At 45.9% G+C, this 20807-nt stretch overlaps 1 protein-coding gene across 3 annotated transcripts in view; it reads right to left on the bottom strand.

Moving 5' to 3' along the window:
* whrna (whirlin a) overlaps positions 1-20807 on the bottom strand; it is a 193069-nt gene that overhangs the window by 37458 nt on the left and 134804 nt on the right. For all 3 annotated transcript variants that reach the window (XM_072239953.1, XM_072239952.1, XM_072239954.1), the window contains exons 6-7: positions 19816-19852; positions 12344-12556 (exon numbers count right to left, since the gene is read on the bottom strand). In XM_072239953.1, the coding sequence (XP_072096054.1) occupies positions 12344-12556; positions 19816-19852 (250 nt within the window). The remainder of the gene's footprint in view (positions 1-12343; positions 12557-19815; positions 19853-20807) is intronic.

The raw sequence follows: 20807 nt of genomic DNA on the forward strand, positions 1-20807 counted from the left end.
GGGTGTGGTGCTCTCTCCACCGACTGAGTATGTCACGTTCCACTTTCGTTCAGATTTCTCTCTTCACTGATGCAATCACCCGCTGAGTATGCCCATAAAAACATAAGACATAGTAGCAGAATTAGGCCATTCAGTTCACTGAGTCTGGTCTGCCATTCCCAGATCCCATTCAACTCCATACACCTGCCTTCTCGCCATATCCTCTGATTCCCTGACCGATCAGGAAATGATCAACATCCGCTTTAAATATATCCACAGAGAGGGCCTCCATTGCAGTCTATGGCAGATCATTCCACAGATTCACTACTCTCTGGCTAAAAAATTCCTCCTTACCTTTGTTCTGAAAGCTCACCCCTCAATTTTGAGGCTGTGCCCTCTAATTTAGATATCCCCATCATAGGAAACATCCTCTCCCCATCCACCTTATCTAGACCTTTCAATATTAGATAGGTCTCACATTCTTCTGTTCCAGTGAGTACAAGCCCAAGGCTGCCAAATGCTCATCATAGGTGAACCCCTTCCTTCCTGCAATCACAGCCTTTCTAGGATATGGGGCCAAAAACTGCTGACCATACTCCAAGTGTGGCTTGAATAGTGTATTATAAAGCCTCAGCAGTATGTCCTTGCTTTCATATCCTATTCCCCTTGAAATAAATGACAACATTGCATTTACCTTCTTTACCACAGACTCAACCTGTAAACTAACCTTTTGGGAGTCTTACACAACGACTCCCTGCACCTCTGATGTTTAAATTTTCTCCTAATTAGATAATAGTCTGCACTATTACTCCTTATAGCAAAATGCACCATACATTTCCCAACACTGTATTCCACCTGCCACTTTCTTGCCCATTCTTCCAATCTGTCGAAGTCCTGCTGCAATCACATTGTTTCCACAGCACTACCTACCCCTCCACATATCTTCGTATCATCCCCAAACTTTGCCACAAAGACATCAACTTCATTATCTAAATTATTGACAAACAATGTGAAAAGTATTGGTCCCAATACTGACCCCTGAGGAACACCACTAGTCACTGGCAGCCAACCAGAAAAGGCCCCTTTTTGCCTCCTGCCTGTCAGCCATTCCTCTATCCATGCCAGTATCTTATCTGTAATACCATAGAATTTTATCTTGTTAAGCAGCCTTATGTGTCGCACCTTATCAAATGCCTTTTGAAAATCCAAGTAAATGTCATCTACTGCCTCTCCTTTGTCCACCCTGCTTGTTACTTCCTTGAAGAAGTCTAACAGATTTGTCAGGCAAGATTTTCCTTCATAGGAACCACGCTGACTTTGACTTATTTTATCATCAGTCTTCAAGTACTCCAAAACCTCATCATTAATCATAGACTCCAACACTTTCCCAACCACTGAGGTTAGGCTAACTGGTCTATAATTTACTTTTGTTTGTCTTCCTCCCTTCTTAAAGAGTGGAGTGACATTTGCAATCTTCCATTCATGCCAGAATCAAGTGATTCTTGAAAAATTCATGACTAATGCCTCCGTTGTTTCTTTAGCAACCTCTCTCAGGACTCTGGGATGTAGTCCATCTGGTCCAGGTGACTTATTCACCTTAAGACCTTTGAGTTGCCTTGCACTTTTTCCTTTGTAATTGAAGCACCTTCAATTACTCCAAAAGACTGAGGTTTGGTAAAATACTGAAAGGCTTTTATTCGCTGTACGATACGACCTCCACAGTGAGTGTCTGCCCCCGGACTGAGGGGGAGGGGCAAGGCGAACACCTTTATACAGGACTCTGTGGGAGGAGCCACAGGGGCAGTCAGCAGAGGGGTGTGTCCAGACAGGAAACCCAGTTACAACATATATACATGGTTTACCACATTAACCCCTCCTTTTTTTTTTTAAAAAGAGTCCCGCGGGGTGAAGTGACTGACAATATTTACAAGAAGTATATTTACAGGTTAAGTCTATCAGGCGGTTGAGTCCGTCGCTGTGATCTACGTAGCACCGGCGGTGATTGCACCGGCGATGGCGGTTGCGCTGGCTCCAGCCTGACTTCAGGTGCCAGCACGTTAGGTGTCGGTAATCCCTCGTGCGTGTGCGTTGCGCCTGGTATGGGAGTGTCGTGTGGTGTCTGTATAGGGTTTGGGGTGCACGGTGTCTTGTAGGTACATACATTGGTGGGTTCGGGGTCAATAGTCACCACGGAGTGTTCAGGGTGGGGGCCTGGAGCTCCTGCGGGCGCCAGGTCGTGGATGGAGACCGTGTCCTCCTGCCCACCAGGTAAAACCACGTAGGCATACTGGGGGTTCGCATGAAGTAAGTGAACCCTCTCGACTATCGGGGAGTATTTATTGCTCCTCGCATGTTTCCGGAGCAGCACTGGCCCCGGGGACATCAGCCAAGATGGTAGGGTGGTTCCAGTGGTCGATTTTCTGGGAAAAGAGCCGCTCATGAGGGGTGGCGTTGGTGGCTGTGCATAACAGGGAGCGGATGGAGTGGAGTGCCTTGGGAAGGACCTCCTGCCAGCGGGAGACCGGCAGTCCCTTTGACCTGAGGGCTAAGAGTGTGGCTTTCCACACTGTGCCATTCTCCTTCTCTACCTGTCCATTCCCCCGGGGATTATAGCTTGTGGTCCTACTGGTTGCAATTCCCCTAGCCAGTAGATATTGGCGCAGCTCGTCACTCATAAACGAGGACCCTCTGTCACTGTGGATATAGCATGGGTATCCGAACAGAGTGCAGAGCTTGCGCAGGGCTTTTATAACTGACGTGGTAGTGGTGTCGGGGCAGGGAATGGCGAAGGGGAACCGCGAGTACTCGTCAAATACGTTAAGAAAGTACACATTGCGGTCGGTGGAGGGAAGGGGGCCCTTAAAGTCAACACTCAGTCGCTCAAAGGGGCGGGTGGCCTTGATGAGTGGTGCCTTTTCGGGTCGGTAGAAGTGCGGTTTGCACTCTGCGCAGACTTGGCAGTCCCTGGTCATCGTCCTGATCTCCTCAATGGAGTAAGGCAGGTTCCGGGCTTTCACGAAGTGGAAAAGCCGGGTGACTCCCGGGTGGCAAAGGTCTACATGTAGGGCGTATAGCCAGTCGATCTGCGCGCTGGCGCATGTTCCCCGGGATAGGGCATCGGAGAGCTCGTTGAGCTTCCCAGGCCTGTACATGATGTCATAGTTGTAGGTGGAGAGTTCAATTCTCCACCTCAGAATTTTATCATTTTTGATTTTGCTCCGCTGCTGATTATTAAATATGAATGCGACTGAGTGCTGTTCAGTTAGCAGGGTGAACCTTTTGCCGGCAAGATAGTGCCTCCAGTGCCTTATAGCTTCCACTATGGCCTGGGCCTCTTTCTCTACCGCAGAGTGCCGAATTTCAGGGCCTTGAAGGGTACGGGAGAAGAACACCACCGGTCTTCCCGCCTGGTTGAGGGTAGCAGCCAGCGCAAAGTCGGAGGCTTCACTCTCTACTTGGAAGGGAATGGCCTCATCCACCACATGCATTGCTGCTTTGGCAATGTCCCCTTTTATGCGGTAGAAGACCGCGTGGGCCTCGGCTGACAGGGGGAATGTGGTGGACTTGACCAGGGGTGGGCCTTGTCTGCATAGTTAGAGACCCATTGGGCGTAATATGAAAAGAAGCCCAGGCACCTTTTGAGGGCTCTGAGGGTATTGGGAAGAGGGAGTTCCAACAAGGGGCGCATACGGTCGGGGTCAGGGCCAATGACTCCATTCTCCACGACACACCCAAGGATAGCAAGTCGGGTGGTCCCAAATACACACTTGCCCTTGTTATAGGTGAGGTTGAAAGATTTGGCCGCTTGGAGAAATTTTTGGAGGTTGTTGTCGTGATCCTGCTGGTCGTGACCGCAGATGGTGATGTTATCCAGATATGGGAAAGTGGCCTTCAGTTGGCACTGGTCCACCATCTGGTCCATTGCCCTCTGGAAGACAGATACACCATTTGTGACACCAAAGGGGACGCGCAGGAATTGATAAAGCCTGCCGTCCGCCTCGAAGGCAGTGTAAGGGCGGTCCTCCCGGCGGATGGGGAGCTGATGGTAAGCGGATTTTAGGTCTATGGTCGAGTACACCTTGTACTGTGCTATCTGATTGACCATATCCGCGATGCGGGGTAGAGGGTACGCGTCGAGCTGCGTGAACCTATTGATGGTCTGGCTATAGTCCACGACCATCCTATTCTTCTCCCTGTTCCGAACAACCACCACCTGCGCCCTCCAAGGACTTGTGCTTGCCTCAATGACCCCCTCCCTAAGCAGCCGCTGCACCTCCGACTTAATGAAAGCTCTGTCCCCCGCGCTGTACCTCCTGCTTTTAGTTGCCACAGGTTTACAGTCAGGGGTCAGGTTGGCGAACAGCGGTGGGGGAGGGATCCTGAGGGTGGAGAGGCCGCAAGTGATGTCGGTAGTGTGGCAGTTGGCATGATGTTGGGTAGGATGCGCGGGTCGGTGTGTGTGTGTGGTCAGTAGCGGGGTACGTGACATATCTCTACCAAACAGGGGATTTATGACAGTAATTGGCGGGAGGGGCCCATCATACTTCATTGTCACGCTTTTCAGGTGGCTCTGGAAGTCCAACCCCAACAGCACAGGGGCACACAGTCGAGGCAAGACCAGTGACGTAAAGTCCCGATATTCTGTGCCCTGCACCACTAGTGTCACTACACAACCCCCCCAGATGTCTGTTGTATGCGACCTGGAGGCCATGGTGACCCTCTGACTTACCGGCCGTATCATGAGTCCACAATGCTGCACCGTGGCCGGGTGGATAAAACTCTCCGTGCTGCCTGTGTCAAACAGGCAGCTTGTCCTGTGCCCCTCCACCAGGATGTCCATCATTGACCTTGCGAGCTGGTGGGGAGCGCTTTGGTTGAGGGTCACGGAAGCCAGGGTGGGGTCGCTGTCTTGGTCCGGCGCAGTGGGGTGGCCCGTGAGCACCCGTCGGTCGTAGGCGGTGGGAGGTGGCGCCGACCAAGATGTCTCGCACGTGGTGGCGGCAGGGAAGATGGCGACCCCCACGTCTCGCACGCGGCGCTGCTTGATCCCGCTCGCGGTTTTGACTTACAGACCTTGGCGAAGTGGCCCTTCTTTCCGCAGCTGGAACAGGTAGCTTGTTGGGCCGCGCAGCATTTCCAGGGGTGCTTCTCCAGTCCGCAGAAGTAGCACTTCGCGGACTCATGACTGGCTGCAGCCGAGGTCGATTCGCTGGCAGGTTGCGGGGTCTGCGGCGCCCATGAGGCCATCGGGGGATCGCGTGCCTGGAGAGCCTCGGAGTTATGCAGAGCGGCCTCCAACGTATCAGCCAGCTCGATCGCTGAACTTAGGGTAAGATCGGCTTTTTCCAGCAGCCGCTGGTGCACATACACTGACCTGGTCCCCGTAACAAAGGCGTCTCTCACTAGGAGTTCTGCATGCTGCGCTGCCGTCAGCTCCTGGCAATTGCAGGCCCGCACGAGTGTCTGTAGGGCCCGGACAAACTCAGCATTCGATTTCCCGGACCGTTGTTGCCGTGTCGCTAAGCGATGCCAAGCATAGACGCTGTTTATCGGCCGCAGGTATTGACCTTTGAGTGCGTTCATCGCGCCGTCGTAGTTCGGCTGGTCTCTGATCAGCAAATAAACCCGTGGACTGACCCTGGAGAGTAGAACTCTGCGATTCGCTACGGGGTCAGTCGCTTTAATCTCCTCTAGATACGCTTCGAAGCAGGCCAGCCAGAGTTCGAAAGCATTTCCAGCGTCAGGCATTTGCGGATCGAGGTCTAATTTTTCTGGTCTCAGGGCCTGTTCCATGTTTTAAAACGTACAGCGAATAAAATTGAAGCACCTTCAATTACTCCAAAAGACTGAGGTTTGGTAAAATACTGAAAGGCTTTTATTCGCTGTACAATACGACCTCCACAGTGAGTGTCTGCCCCCGGACTGAGGGGGAGGGGCAAGGCGAACACCTTTATACAGGATTCTGTGGGAGGAGCCACAGGGGCAGTCAGCAGAGGGGTGTGTCTAGACAGGTAACCGAGTTACAACATATGTACATGGTTTACCACAGTAATAGCAATGGTACTCATGCCTGCTCCCTAACCTCGCGGACCCCTGGCACACTGCTAGTGTCTTCCACAGTGAAGACAGATACATAGTATTCATTAAGTTCATCTACCATTGATTTGTCCCCCATTACTATCTCACTAGCGTCATTTTCCAGTGGTCCAATATCATCCAATGTCATGTTCACTTCTTTCAAATTTTCCAGATTCTCAGCATGTGATTCGGAATTCTGGACCATAAGATCATAAGATTTAGGAACACAATTAGGCCATCTGGCCCATCGAATTTGCTCTGCCATTTCATATGGCTAATCCAATTTTCCTCTCAGCCCCAATCTCCTGCCTTCTCCCCATATCCCTTCACGCCCAGACCAATCAAGAACCCATCAACTTCTGCCTTAAATATACATACAGCCAGCCTCCACAGCTGCCTCTGACAAAGAATTCCACAGATTCACCACTCTCTGGCTGAAGAAATTCCACCTTATGTCTGTTCTAAAAGGATACCACTCTATTCTGAGGCTGTGTCCTCTGTTCTTAGACTCTCCATCATAGGAAGCATCCTCTCCACATCCATTTTATCAAGGCCTTTCACCATTCAATAGGTTTCAATGAGGTCACCACTCATTCTTCTGAATTCCAGTGAATATAGGCCCAGAGCCATCAAACACTCTTCATATGACAAGCCATCAATCCTGCAGTCATTTTCGTGAACCTCCTTTGAATAGTCTCCAGTTTCAGTACATCCTTTTGAATATAAGGGGCACAAATTGCTCACAATACTCCAAGGAAGCCTCACCAGTGCTTTATAAAGTCTCAACATTACATCCTTGCCTTTAAATTCTAACGCTCTTGAAATGAATGCTAACATTGCATTTGCTTTCCTCACCACAGACCCAAACTATAAATTAACATTTAGAAATCCTGCACAAGGAGTCCCAAGTCCTTTGCACCTCTGTCCATTTAGAAAATAGCCAATCCTTTCATTTTTCTACCAAAGTGCATGACCATTCACTTCCTGACACCGTATTCCATCTGCCATTGCTTTGCCCATTCTCCTAATCAGTCCAAGTCCTTCAGTAACTTTACCACTTCGTTAAAACCACCTGTCCGTCCACCTATCTTCATATCGTCTGCAAACTTTACAACAAGACCATCAATTCCATCATCCAAATCATTGACATATAATGTAAAAAGAATCAGTCATAACACAGACTCCTGTGGAACACCACTAGTCACCAGCAGCCAACCAGAAGATGCTCCCTTTGTTCCCACTCTTTGCCTCCTGGCATCAGCCACTGCTTTATCCATGCTAGAAACTATTATATACCTTTGCTTTGACTTTTACGCTGGCTTCTCTTGTTAGCCTCTTGTTTCTTCTGTTAACTTTAACACTGGAAAATTACAAGAAGCAAACATCTAATTTGCCAAACATGCTAATGAGGAGCATCAGTGCTGGGAACTTTGTAATAGGTTCATATAGAATTGATATCTTTACAGGGCTTAGCTGTTGATGTAGGATGGAGAGTAGCTGTGGGCGCAGATTGCTGTGGGATGGAGTGTAGTTGGGGGTGCAGATTGCTGTGGGATGGAGTAAGGCTGGGGGTGCAGATTGCTGTGAGATGGAGTGTAGCTGGGGTGCAGATTGCTGTGGGATGGAGAGTAACTGGGGGTGCAGATTGCTGTGAAATGGAGTGTAGCTGGGGGTGCAGATTGCTGTGGGATGGAGAGTAACTGGGGATGCAGATTGCTGTGAAGGAGTGTAGCTGGGGGTGCAGATTGCTGTGGGATGGAGTAAAGCTGGGGGTGCAGATTGCTGTGGGATGAAGTGTAACTGGGGGTGCAGATTGCTGTGGGATTGAGTAAAGCTGGGGGTGCAGATTGCTGTGAAATGGAGTGTAGCTGGGGGCGCAGATTGCTGTGGGATGGAGTAAAGCTGGGGGTACAGATTGCTGTGAAATGGAGTGTAGCTGGGGGCGCAGATTGCTGTGGGATGGAGTAAAGCTGGGGATGCAGATTGCTGTGGGATGGAGTAAAGCTGGGGGTGCAGATTGCTGTGAAATGGAGTGTAGCTGGGGGCGCAGATTGCTGTGGGATGGAGTAAAGCTGGGGGTACAGATTTCTGTGGGATGGAGTAAAGCTGGGTGTGCAGATTGCTGTGGGATGGAGTAAAGCTGGGGATGCAGATTGCTGTGGGATGGAGTAAAGCTGGGGGTGCAGATTGCTGTGAAATGGAGTGTAGCTGGGGGCGCAGATTGCTGTGGGATGGAGTAAAGCTGGGGGTACAGATTTCTGTGGGATGGAGTAAAGCTGGGTGTGCAGATTGCTGTGGGATGGAGTAAAGCTGGGGGTACGGATTGCTGTGGGATGGAGTAAAGCTGGGTGTGCAGATTGCTGTGAAATGGAGTGTAGCTAAGGGTGCAGATTTCTGTGGGATGGAGTAAAGCTGGGTGTGTAGATTGCTGTGAAATGGAGTGTAGCTGGGGGCGCAGATTGCTGTGGGATGGAGTAAAGCTGGGGGTGCAGATTGCTGTGAGATGGAGTGTAGCTGGGGGGCGCAGATTGCTGTGGGATGGAGTAAAGCTGGGGGTGCAGATTGCTGTGAATTGGAGTGTAGCTGGGGGTGCAGATTGCTGTGGAATGGAGAGTAGCTCGGGGTACAGATTGCTGTGGAATGGAGAGTAGCTCGGGGTACAGATTGCTGTGGGATGGAGTGTAGCTCGGGGTACAGATTGCTGTGGAATGGAGAGTAGCTCGGGGTACAGATTGCTGTGGGATGGAGTGTAGCTCGGGGTACAGATTGCTGTGGAATGGAGAGTAGCTCGGGGTACAGATTGCTGTGGGATGGAGTGTAGCTCGGGGTACAGATTGCTGTGGGATGGAGTGTAGCTGGGGTGCAGATTTCTGTAGGATGGAGAGTAACTGGGGGTGCAGATTTCTGTGGGATGGGGAGTAGTTGGGGGCATAGTTCCCTCTAAGCTGTGAGCGTGTGTGCGCGCACACGTTTTTCAACCAGCGCACAAAGGAAATTAATGTGCGCACAAAAAGTTAATTACCTAAAATAGTGTAATAGTTAATAATTATACATTGAAAATAATCTTTTAGCTGACTGTTTCTGTTAACTAGTTAGTCGGTTTTTCAAATACCACAATGCACGTCACTAATTTACATCACCTCACCTTTCCTTTCCTGTTCCGGTTTGTACAGCTGCATCAGGGCGGCACCCATCCTTGCCGGACGGTATTCATATTGTAAAGTTTACAAAGATCTGTTTCAAATCCTCTAGATAGCTTACTAAGTTTTTATTGGAGATGGAGTGTAGCTGGGGGTGCAGATTGCTGTGGGATGGAGTGTAGCTGGGGGTACAGATTGCTGTGGGATGGAGTGTAGCTGGGGGTACAGATTTCTGTGGGATGGAGAGTAACTGGGGCTACAGATTGCTGTGGGATGGAGTAAAGCTGGGGGTACAGATTGCTGTGGGATGGAGTGTAGCTGGGGGTACAGATTTCTGTGGGATGGAGTGTAGCTGGGGGTACAGATTTCTGTGGGATGGAGAGTAACTGGGGCTACAGATTGCTGTGGGATGGAGTAAAGCTGGGGGTACAGATTGCTGTGGGATGGAGTGTAGCTGGGGGTACAGATTGCTGTGGGATGGAGTGTAGCTGGGGGTACAGATTGCTGTGGGATGGAGTGTAGCTGGGGGTACAGATTTCTGTGGGGTGGAGAGTAACTGGGGCTACAGATTGCTGTGGGATGGAGTAAAGCTGGGGGTACAGATTGCTGTGGGATGGAGTGTAGCTGCGGGTACAGATTTCTGTGGGATGGAGAGTAACTGGGGCTACAGATTGCTGTGGGATGGAGTAAAGCTGGGGGTACAGATTGCTGTGGGATGGAGTGTAGCTGGGGGTACAGATTGCTGTGGGATGGAGGAAAGCTGGGGGTGCAGGTTTCTGTGGGATGGAGAGTAGTTGGGGGCATAGTTCCCTCTAAGCTGTGAGCGTGTGCGCGTGCACACGTTTTTCAACCAGCGCACAAAGGAAGTTAATGTGTGCACAAAAAGTTAATTACCTAAAATAATGAAGTAGTTAATAATTATACTTATTGAAAATAATCTTTTAGCTAACTGTTTCTGTTAACTAGTTAGTTGGTTTTTCAAATACCACAATGCATGTCACTAATTTACATCACCTCACCTTTCCTTTCCTGTTCCGGTTTGTACAGCTGCATCACGGCGGCAGCCATCTTTGCCGGACGGTATTCATATCGTAAAGTTTACAAAGATCTGTTTCAAATCCTCTAGATAGCTTACTAAGTTTTTATTGGAGATGGAGAGTAACTAGGGGTGCAAATTGCTGTGAAATGGAGTGTAGCTGGACGTGCAGATTGCTGTGGATGGAGAGTAGCTGGGGTTGGAGATTGTTGTAGGACGGAGAGTATATGGGGTGCAGTTTGCTGTGGGCTGGAGAGTAGCTGGGTTGAAGTTTATCTCAAAGGTACAAAAAGTTCAAAGATGCAATTATTATCAAAGCATATATCCATATAAAACTCTGAGATTTGTGTTCTCCAGATAGCCATGAAACAAAGAAGAACATGAAAGTCATTCAGAGAGAAACATCAAACCCACTCTGCACAATGAATGGAATCCCGTTCACCAACCTCCAAACCCCTCTCCTCCCATACAAAAACAGAACAAGAACATTGACTCCAAACATCTCTCCCCCACATAAAAATTAACTAACGGAATACAACAAGAACATCAAACCCCAAATCCCTTTTCCTTGCACAACTAAACAGAAAAGGAATGTGCAAAAAAACATAAAAAACATAAGTCTGAAAAAGTCTGTAGTCCATAAATGTAATAGTCCGATCCATAAATTCAGAATCACGATAGCATCTTCCAACATCACCGACAGTCATCGAAAAGATGGACACCACACGAGCCATAGGCCTACCCGCCTACACAGCTAGCCACACAGAGATAGGCCGCTCACAGACAAGACAGGCAGTCAGTGCTGAACCTTCGCTCGCCTTCCACACTCTTTTCAATATCTCAATCTTCCTCGACTGTTTAATCAGCAGTTAATGGATTGTTTTATCGGCGAAATGCAGTTGAACATTGGCTCGCATCCTGTCTCTAAGTTTCTTCCCATCGAGGCTATCTGAGTATACGCTCACTTCCCAGAATCTTCTTGGGAGACAGCAAAGTGCTGGATCACTCAACCAATCTCCAAACTGTAAATTGCAAGCTCTAACTGTCTCAGAAACACATTTAAGATGAAAACCAGACATAAAAGAAGTAAAATTAACATTTTTGTAGGCTATCTGGAAGACATCAACTGAGGGGGCATTGTACACTGGCGCCATCTTGATCGGAACTTTTACTTTGGCAGAGTATTCACATTTAGTGCATTCAGTGTTTGTGCGGATTGTATGATTCGGCACGGAGGGTGTATGATTCCTCGTGTTCCATTATCTCTGTACAAAGCCACTTCAACCCACACTGCACTGACTGAACTTTCAAGAGAATTAACTTTTTATTGCATTTTGGGTGATGCTAATCTGGGATTTGTTACTGAGTGCTCGCTCTGAGCTCCCACGGGAAAGTACGCCCCTAATCTGGTTCAGAGGCTGGCACTGACACACACTAGATGATAATTTTCACAGTGTACACGAGTTTCTCCACGTGAACATGGGAAAGCCCTTCTGATTAAAATTGTTAACATAACCCACTGTCTCCAGTGGATTCTCTCATTATATCCACTTCAAAAATCTTTCTGGAGTGAATAGAGATTATGTCAGCTGCACTGAAGAACCGTACCTTCTCTCACCTTCAGATAAGTCCAATGTAACTTGGCAAAGTACTTTAAAACATTTCTATTATAGAAAATAAGTGATGGTACATTTGATACTAAACCAGTCCCATGAAAGGTGTATTTAAAAAGCCATATGCCATCCTACTTTACTTAATAGCTGCCTCATCTGAAGACCTTGTCAATTCGCAAATATGACTGTTCAGATATCAATCATTATGTATTACAATTTTTCATGGTCTGTCATGAGGATTTGGCTTCAGTTATTATTTATTTGTTTGATATTAAAACCTGTAGAAGGCCATTTTAATATGTATGAGAAAACACTATCCAAACGTTGAAAATTCAGCCAATGATGCAGTAATAAATCTTCCAAATGAATGTCCATTTTGGTTGACCTCAAAGCTCTCAGTTGAAGCAGTAATTGGAGGGAATGATGAGAGAAAATAGGTGAGTCGTGTTTGGAATCTATTTCACAGGAGAGGGTGTGCTAAATAACAGAGCGGTTACCTTTGCGTGGGTATTCAGAAGCTCAAAGAGGGCCATTACCAATGCCTGTACACTTATGTTGCTCTCGGTGTATTCATTAAGATAATAGGCCATCGTGGCTTGCTCCTGCTCATTCAGTAGATGGCGAGCCTGTTCATCCAGCATGGCCCGGGCTTGGTTCACCAAGCTGCTCAGCATGACCTGCGACCCCGCCAAACTCTTGTAAAATATTGGCTGCCATCAAGGAGAAAAACAGCAATTTAGTTCAACAACGAAAATCACTTTCATTTGGCAATTCATCCCATCTGTCCCTTTGTGAAAAGCTCCCTTCAGTGCCACTCACTTTGATGCGCCAGGATTCAAGCAACTTTTTGAGACTTTAAGTATTTTTGAGACGTTGTGTTTTATGAAGTTCATTTGACACTTGCTCTTTAACACCTACAGCGGGAAGCTTACCAAACCATTCATTATACCACAGGTACTATACTTTACACTATAGAACAAATGGCTCTGTGAACTATGTGAAGACTACCAAAACATGGAAAATGCACGGTCATGCACTTTGGTAGTAGAAATAAATGTGTGGACTATTTTCTAAACGGGGAGAAAATCCAGGAATCTGAGATGCAGAGGGACTTGGGAGTCCTTGTGCAGAACACCCTGAAGGTTAACTTGCATGTTGAGTCGGTGGTGAGGAAGGCAAATGCAATGTTAGAATTCATTTCAAGAGGTTTAGAATACAGGAGCAAGGATGTGATGCTGAGGCTTTAAAAGGCACTGGTGAGGCCTCATCTTGAGTATTGTGAACAGTTTTGGGCCTCTCACCTTAGAAAAGATGTGCTGGCATTGGAGAGGGTCCAGAGGGGGTATGCAAGGATGATTCCAGGAATGAAAGGGTTATCGTATGAGGTACATTTGATGGCTCTGGGTTGCTGGAATTCAGAAGGATGAGGGGGATCTCATTGAAACCTTTTTAATGTTGAAAGGCCTAGACAGCATAAATGTGGAAAGGATGTTTCCCATGGTGGGAGAGTCTAGGACAAAGGGGCACTGCCTCAGAATAGAGGGGCGCCCTTTTAAAACAGAGATGTGGAGATTTTTTTTTAGCCAAAGGGTGGTGAATTTGTGAAAATTTTTGCCACATGCAGCTGTGGAGGCCAGGTTGTTGGGTGTATTTAAGGCAGAGATTGATAAGTTCTTGATTCGACATGGCATCAAAGGCTACGGGGAGAAGGCCAGTAACTGGGATTAAGAAGGAGATAAAAAAAAGGATCAGACATGACTGAATGGCGGAGCAGACATGATGGGGCAGATGTCCTAATTCTGCTCCTATGTCTTATGGTCTTATTGCCTGAAGCACTAAGAACTCTTGCAAATCTCTGCAGATGTTACAGCTATATAGGACCCTGGTCAGACCCCACTTGGAGTACTATGCTCAATTCTGGTCACCTCATTATAGGAAGGATGTGGAAACCATAGAAAGGGTGAAGAGGAGATTTACAAGGATATTGCCTGGATTGGTGAGCATGCCTTATGAGAATAGGTTGAGTGAACTCGGCCTTTTCTCCTTGGAGCAACGGAGGATGAAAAGTGACTTGATAGCGATGTACACGATAATGAGAGGCATTGATCGTGTGGATAGCCAGAGGCTTTTCCCCAGGGCTGAATTGGCTAGCACAAGAGGGCATAGTTTTAAGGTGCTTGGAAGTAGGTACAGAGGAGATGTCAGGGGTAAGTTTTTTACGCAGAGAGTAGTGAGTGCATGGAATGGGCTGCTGGCGGCGGTGGTGGAGGCGGAAACGATAGGGTCTTTTAAGAGACTTCTGGATGGCTACATGGAGCTTAGAAAGATGGAGGGCTATGGGTAAAGCCAAGGTAGTTCTAAGCAACACACATCAAAGTTGCTGGTGAACGCAGCAGGCCAGGCAGCATCTGTAGGAAGAGGTGCAGTCGACGTTTCAGGCCGAGACCCTTCGTCAGGACTAACTGAAGGAAGAGTGAAGGAAGGTAGTTCTAAGGTAGGGACATGTTCAGCACAGCTTTGTGGGCCGAAGGGCCTGTATTGTGCCGCATGTTTTCTATGTTTATATGTACCGTGGAGAGTATTCTAACAAGTTGCATCACTATCTGGTATGGAGGGGCCACTGCAAAGGACCAGAAAAAGCTGTAGAAGGTTGTAAACTCAGCCAGCTCCCAATATGGGAACCAGCCTCTCCAGCATTCCGAATATCTTCAAAAGGCAATGCCCCAGGAAGGTGGAATCTATTATTAAGGACCCCATCACTCAGGACATATCCCCTTGCTATCATTAAGGAGATGATACAGGAGCCTGAAGATACATACCCAATATTTTACTAACAGCTTCCGTGCCTCTGCCTTCATATTTCTGAATGATAAACCCATGTACACTACCTTACTGTCTCATTTTGCTCTCTTTTTGCATTACGTATTTAATTTTTTAATATATATTTCTTATTGTAATTTATAGTATTTTTTATTATAACTGCACTGTACTGCTGCCACAAAACAACAAATTTCACAACATATGCCAGTAATATTAAAGCTAATTTTGATTTGGATTCATATTAGGCCTGTAAAAACTGGAGTTTACAAGAATGGGAGATGATTTATTGCAACACAAGATTCTGAGATATGTAAGAGCTGGTCCAGAAGGTTCAATTGCTTGGCATAATCATTTAGATTCAATATTGACTTAGCGGGAGAAGTCAGAACGTGGTAATAGATGGTTGTCTCTCTCACTAGAGACTTGTGGCTAGTGGTGTACCACAGGGATCAGTACTGGTCCCCTTGTTGTTTAAAATCTATATTAATGAATTAGATATAATATGGTAAACTGGATCAGCAAATTTGTAGATGACACCATGATTGGGGGTGTAGTGGACAATGAGGAAGGCTATTAAAGCTTGCAAAGTGACCTTACACAACACTTAAACAATAAATGGTTGGACACTGAGGAATGTGGTAGAACAGAGGGATCTGGGAATACAGATCTATAATTCCTTGAAAGTGGCAATACAGGTAGATAGGGTCGTAAAGAGAGTTTTTGGAATATTGGCCTTCATAAATCAACGTATTGAGTACAGAAGATGTTGAAGTTGTATAAGATGTTAGTGAGGCCCAGCTTGGAGTATTGAGTGTATTTCTGGTCAGCAACCTACAGGAAGGATATTAATAAGCTTGAAAGAGTACAGAGAAAATTGACAAAGATGTTGCTGAGACTTGAGGATCTAATTTATAGGGAAAGGTTAAATAGGTTAGGACTTTATTCTCTAGAGCCCAGGAGAAAGGGAAGATTTGATAGAGGTATACAAAAATTATGAGGAGTATAAAAGGAAAGGTACCTCGCATCTGGAGTTTCTCCGGTTAGTGGACGATTTCCCTCCACGCCTCTCTGACGTAGTGGGGAACCGCATACGAGGCAAGTTACAGCAGTGGTTTGCCATTGCCTTCTGCCGGGTGAGTTTCCAAAGAGATCACCAGCTCGTAACCCAGCACGGATGGAAAGCATGCAGGAGAGCCAGCTGGCTGGATTCGAACCAGGGCCATTTTGAACCAAAGTCCGACGCTGATGCCACTATGCCACCAACCGGGTCATGAGGGGTATAGATAGGATAAATGCAAGCAGGCTTTTTCCACTAATGTTGGGAGAGACTAGAACTCAAGGTAATGGGTTAAGGATGAATATGAAATGTTTAAGGAGAACATGAGGGGGAACATCTTCACTCAGAGGGTGGTCAGAGTGTGGAGTGAGCTGCCAGCAGAAGAGGTAGATGCAAGTTCAATTGTAACTTTTAAGAGAAGTTTGCATGGGTACAGTACATGGGTAAGAGAGGTATGGAGGGCCATGGTCTCAGTGCGGGTAGTTGGGACTAGGCAAAAAACCGGGCTGGCATGGACTAGATGGGCCAAATGGCCTATTTCTGAGCTGTAGTGCTGTGTTTCTAGAAGGGGTTGGATGCTGAAAGGTTTGGAGGGATTAAATATCTAGAACTAGGGGGTCACAGTTTCAAAATAAGGGAGTAACCCTTTAAGACAGAGATGAGGAGAAATTTCTTCTCTCAGTGTAAGGTGAATCTTCCAAATTCTCCATCTAGGGACTGAGACGGAATCACTGAATATATTCAAGATTGTAAGACCAATAATATAGGGGAACAGACAAGAAAACAGAGCCAAACTGTAGGGGATTTTGCCAAATATATCTTCATTTTTAACTTTGTTAATTCTAATTTGTTTCATAGGTACCCTATTATCACATTCCAAATCATGGATTTAGGGATCTTGCTGACAACAGATGACAGGTGAACAGGTCTCTCAATCCCTATTTCTCTCGCCTCTCTTTGTTAAATGGTGGTATTATGCATGCTACTTTCTCTTCAGTAATGCTAATTATTGCCAATGTCATGAGACCCTCAGCTTCTCTCCATTTCTGCTGCATTTAATGCTTTGATTGTGATGACAGATATGCATGCATTTTTCATTTACTGACTCTCTCATGTCTTCATTCCTCATGATAATTCCTCCTCTGTACTGTGCAAGCCTGTGGACTTGGAAAGTAAGTAAAAGAAAGACCTTCATTTACCTAAAGCCTTTTACGATCACAATTTTATGAAGTCAGTTGTATTGTAAAGTTGGATCTACACAAATCCCTTCCAACCTGGAGCCTACATTAGCTTTAGGATTCAGGAGTAAGCCACTGAATTGTCTTAGCCAAAGGTGAACGCTGCCTTAATTTCAGATTTCCAGCAACAGGCATTTTTGTGCATATGCTGTTACAGATCATTCCTAAGTCATTAAAAGGAACAACTGCATGAATGAATAATTCAGTTGTAAAAGAGCCAGGTAAGTGGTGAGCAGTTTACGTCCCGTTTCAGTGGCACTTGGCATTCTGTGCACAAGGTTAACAGCCAGATGGTGTAACTATGTAGCGTTGGAGCTGGAGGCACGCAGTGGGACGGGGATACTAAATGCAAAAATATCAGTAATTCCTTCAATAACAAAGCTGTGGCCGTGCTCTCTGTAATTTGACCTGAAAGCTCAGAGGACATGTCTTCACCATTCTCAGAAGGCTGCCAGACAGAGGATCAGGAGATTGGATAATTTCCTCATCAATAAGTAACTAGCTTCGTGCTCCAAGTTTGTTTGCAATTACCCTCCACAAGCTGCAATTTTCAGGAAAAATTGCCTTTCTTTTCTAAGGAAAAGTGGCTGCAGTTTCTGTTTCCTCCACAGTTTCAGAGCAAGTGAGGGTGTTTCTCTTTAGAGAGAAGGAGGATGAGAGGTGACATGATAAGATGTGTACAAAATGATAAAAGGCATAGGTTGAGTGGACAGCCAGAGACTTTTTCCTAAGGTGGAAATGGCTAATACAAGAGGGCATAATTTTAAGGTGATTGGAGGAAAGTATAGTGGGATTGTTAGAGGCAGTTTTTCCATTTACATAGAGCGTGGTGGGAGCATCGAACATGCTGCCGGGGTGGCAGTAGAGGCAGATACATTAGGGGCATTTTATATACTCTTTAATAGGAACATGGATGAAAAAAAGTTATGTAGGAGGGAAGCATTAGATTGGTCTTGGAATGGGTTAAAAGGTGGCACAAGATTGTGGGCTGAAAGGCCTGTATTGTGCAGTGCTGTTCTACATTCTGTGCATAAATTTGTCCTATGAAAATGCTCTGTTACAAGTCATACGTCAGCCATCCACGGTTCATTGTAAGAACAAGCTAGCATGACCTCAGTCGAAATCTCTGTGCTCCTGTATTCCCATTGAATACCCTCAGTGATTGTAGTGATGAAATCAATAAATCACCCTGGTCTGGAAGGGCCACTGATTTAATTCCCACTGGAGAAAATGGGTAGAATAACTGAATATGGACTCCAGAAAGTAGCAAGAAATCCACAGCGAATGGAATTAATTTATGAGAACATGAATTAATTTATTCATGAACTGACATCAACTGTCAGAATATAAAGAGGTAGATTGTGGAAAGTGATCTCCGAAACAATGATAAACAAGAGAAAATCTGCAGATGCAGGAAATCCGAGCAACATGCACAAAATGCTGGAGGAATTCAGCAGGCCACGCAGCATCTATGGAAAAGAGTAAACATTCAACGTTTCAGGACGAGACCCTTTATCAGGACTCCTGATGAAGTGTCTCGGCCCAAAATGTCGACTGTATTCGTTTCCTAGATGCTGCCTGGCCTGCTGAGTTCCTCCAGCATTTTGTGTGTGTTGCTCGGATTTCCTGCATCTGCACATTTTCTCTTGTTTATCATGAATTTATTTTTAAACTCTTCCTACTTGAGAAGATATTACCCATTTACTGAAGCAAATATCCTCTTGCCAGATGTATAATTCAGCACAGAAGTAAGCCCAACTTGTGCATTCTGATGAAGTCACCTACCTGAGCTGGTCCCAACTTTCCTGCATTCCATATCCTTCTAAACCTGAGGGTTTTTATGCCATGGACCAATACCATTAAGCAAGGGCTCGATGGACCCAGACAGTAACCCTGCTCCAAAGCTTCCCTAATAATTGTACCTGTCCAAATGTTTGTTCAATTTTGTCTTACCACTTCCTGAGTGCTGCTTAGGTCAACTTTAAATCTTTTCTCTCTGACCTCTTTAGTTTTAGGCTCCCCTACCCTGATTAAAATATTGTGATCATTTACTTTATCTGTGACCCTCTTGATTTTATGCCTTTACAAGGTCACCCCCACATCCTTTTCAGACTCTATAACTCAGCCTTCCAGTCCTGGTAACATCCTTGATTTTTTTCTGCACCCTCTCCAGCTTAATGACATCCTTCCTATAGCTGGGCAACCAGAATTGCACAGAATACTTCAAGTGAAGTCTCACCAATGTCTTGCACAGCTGTAACATGACATCACATCTTCTGTAGCTAGTGACCTGACCAATGAAGGCAAGCATATCAAACATCAATGTCTCTCTGTTTTGTAGAAGCTACGTACTTGTATCCTATTCTACAGTAACTCTCCAGGGTCCTGTATTTCACAAAATGAGGAAAGGAAAGAAAGATTGCCTCAAACCTATTCACTTATCAATAAAAGATAACACATGCAAAATGCTGGTGGAACTCAGCAAGACAGGCAGCATCAATGGAGAGGAATAAAGATTCGAAGTTTCAGGTCAAGACCCTTCATCAGGACTGGAAAGGAAGATGGAAGAAGCCAGAACTCAGTTATGAATATAAGCATGATAAAACATTATCAGAACTCAAATTACATTTGATAACTTAATTCACAGAATTTCAAGTACCACAAGAGGAAACTTGGTTAAAGGGCCAGCACAACATCAAGTGCTGAAAGGCTTGTACTCTGCTGTATGTTGTTTTATATTGAACCATATCACATTAAGATCATCTTGTAACATGAAAAAATCTTCATTGTAACTATGTACAAATATTTATATTGCATTCCAGTGGCATTAAAATGAGAAAGTTTTCTGTCTTACCTTTACAGCAGCCTGCCCAGTGCCTTCTGTGGTAACCCTGGAAGAGAAACACAAAGCTATTGTAATTGTTCTGCCACGCATTGACATTGAGCAGTGTCTCCTGCTACATCACACTGCAAACCACCAGGGACTTTCTGACAATGTACACGGCAGGCCGTTGTGTGAATGCACAATACTTGTTCAATCTCCAGTCTTTGTGCTCTAGCCTCAATCTGCCAGAAAACTTGGGTTGTCGTTCCCTTTCTGACATTTATTTTAGAAACAAGACAGCCGGCAGAAAATCTGAGACCAAGGCATCAGTAACACTCACCCACCATCCCCACTGACCCACACCATCCGGTAGAACCCAGTAACACTCCAACAACTGTACATCAATGGCTTCAGCCCAATTGATCATTTTTTAAGGTAAATCTGTACATAAAAATTCCAAATACAATTCCACAGCAGATGAAGCAAAACATACTGTACATCAATTACTACATAGGTATCTTCAGCATCTACACATATCAGCTAACAAGCTCTTTGTGGCTACTATATCTTTCAAGCCCAGACTAATTTGTAATGCCATGGAAACTGTGGATCAGTTGTTTCTGCAGTAGATGCCACAAACTGAACCACTCGCATCCCTAGATTGCAGCCGAGAGATGCAGCACCTAAAGAGAGACATATTAAAAAGGAACCTCAGTTACAAGATAGAATGTACAGCATAGTATCAGGCTCTTCAGCCTGTCATGGTCTGCAATGACCACGCTTTCAATCTAACTAATCACATCAGCCTGCATACTGTCCACATCCACTTCTCAGCTGGATTGACAGCTTGATGTGCAATCATTTTAATCATTTCAAAGACAGCTTCAAACACTGTGAAATCACGGTAGAGCAATGCACCATTGTGAATCAGTTCTAGGTGTTCAGAAAGGTGAACAATGCCAGACTTGAGAAGCATTAATAAAATATAATTTCTGTGATGCACATTTTGGCACTGGTCCTCC

This window comes from Mobula birostris, chromosome 22 (assembly GCF_030028105.1).
Source record: "Mobula birostris isolate sMobBir1 chromosome 22, sMobBir1.hap1, whole genome shotgun sequence".
NCBI classification, from domain to species: Eukaryota; Metazoa; Chordata; class Chondrichthyes; order Myliobatiformes; family Myliobatidae; genus Mobula; species Mobula birostris.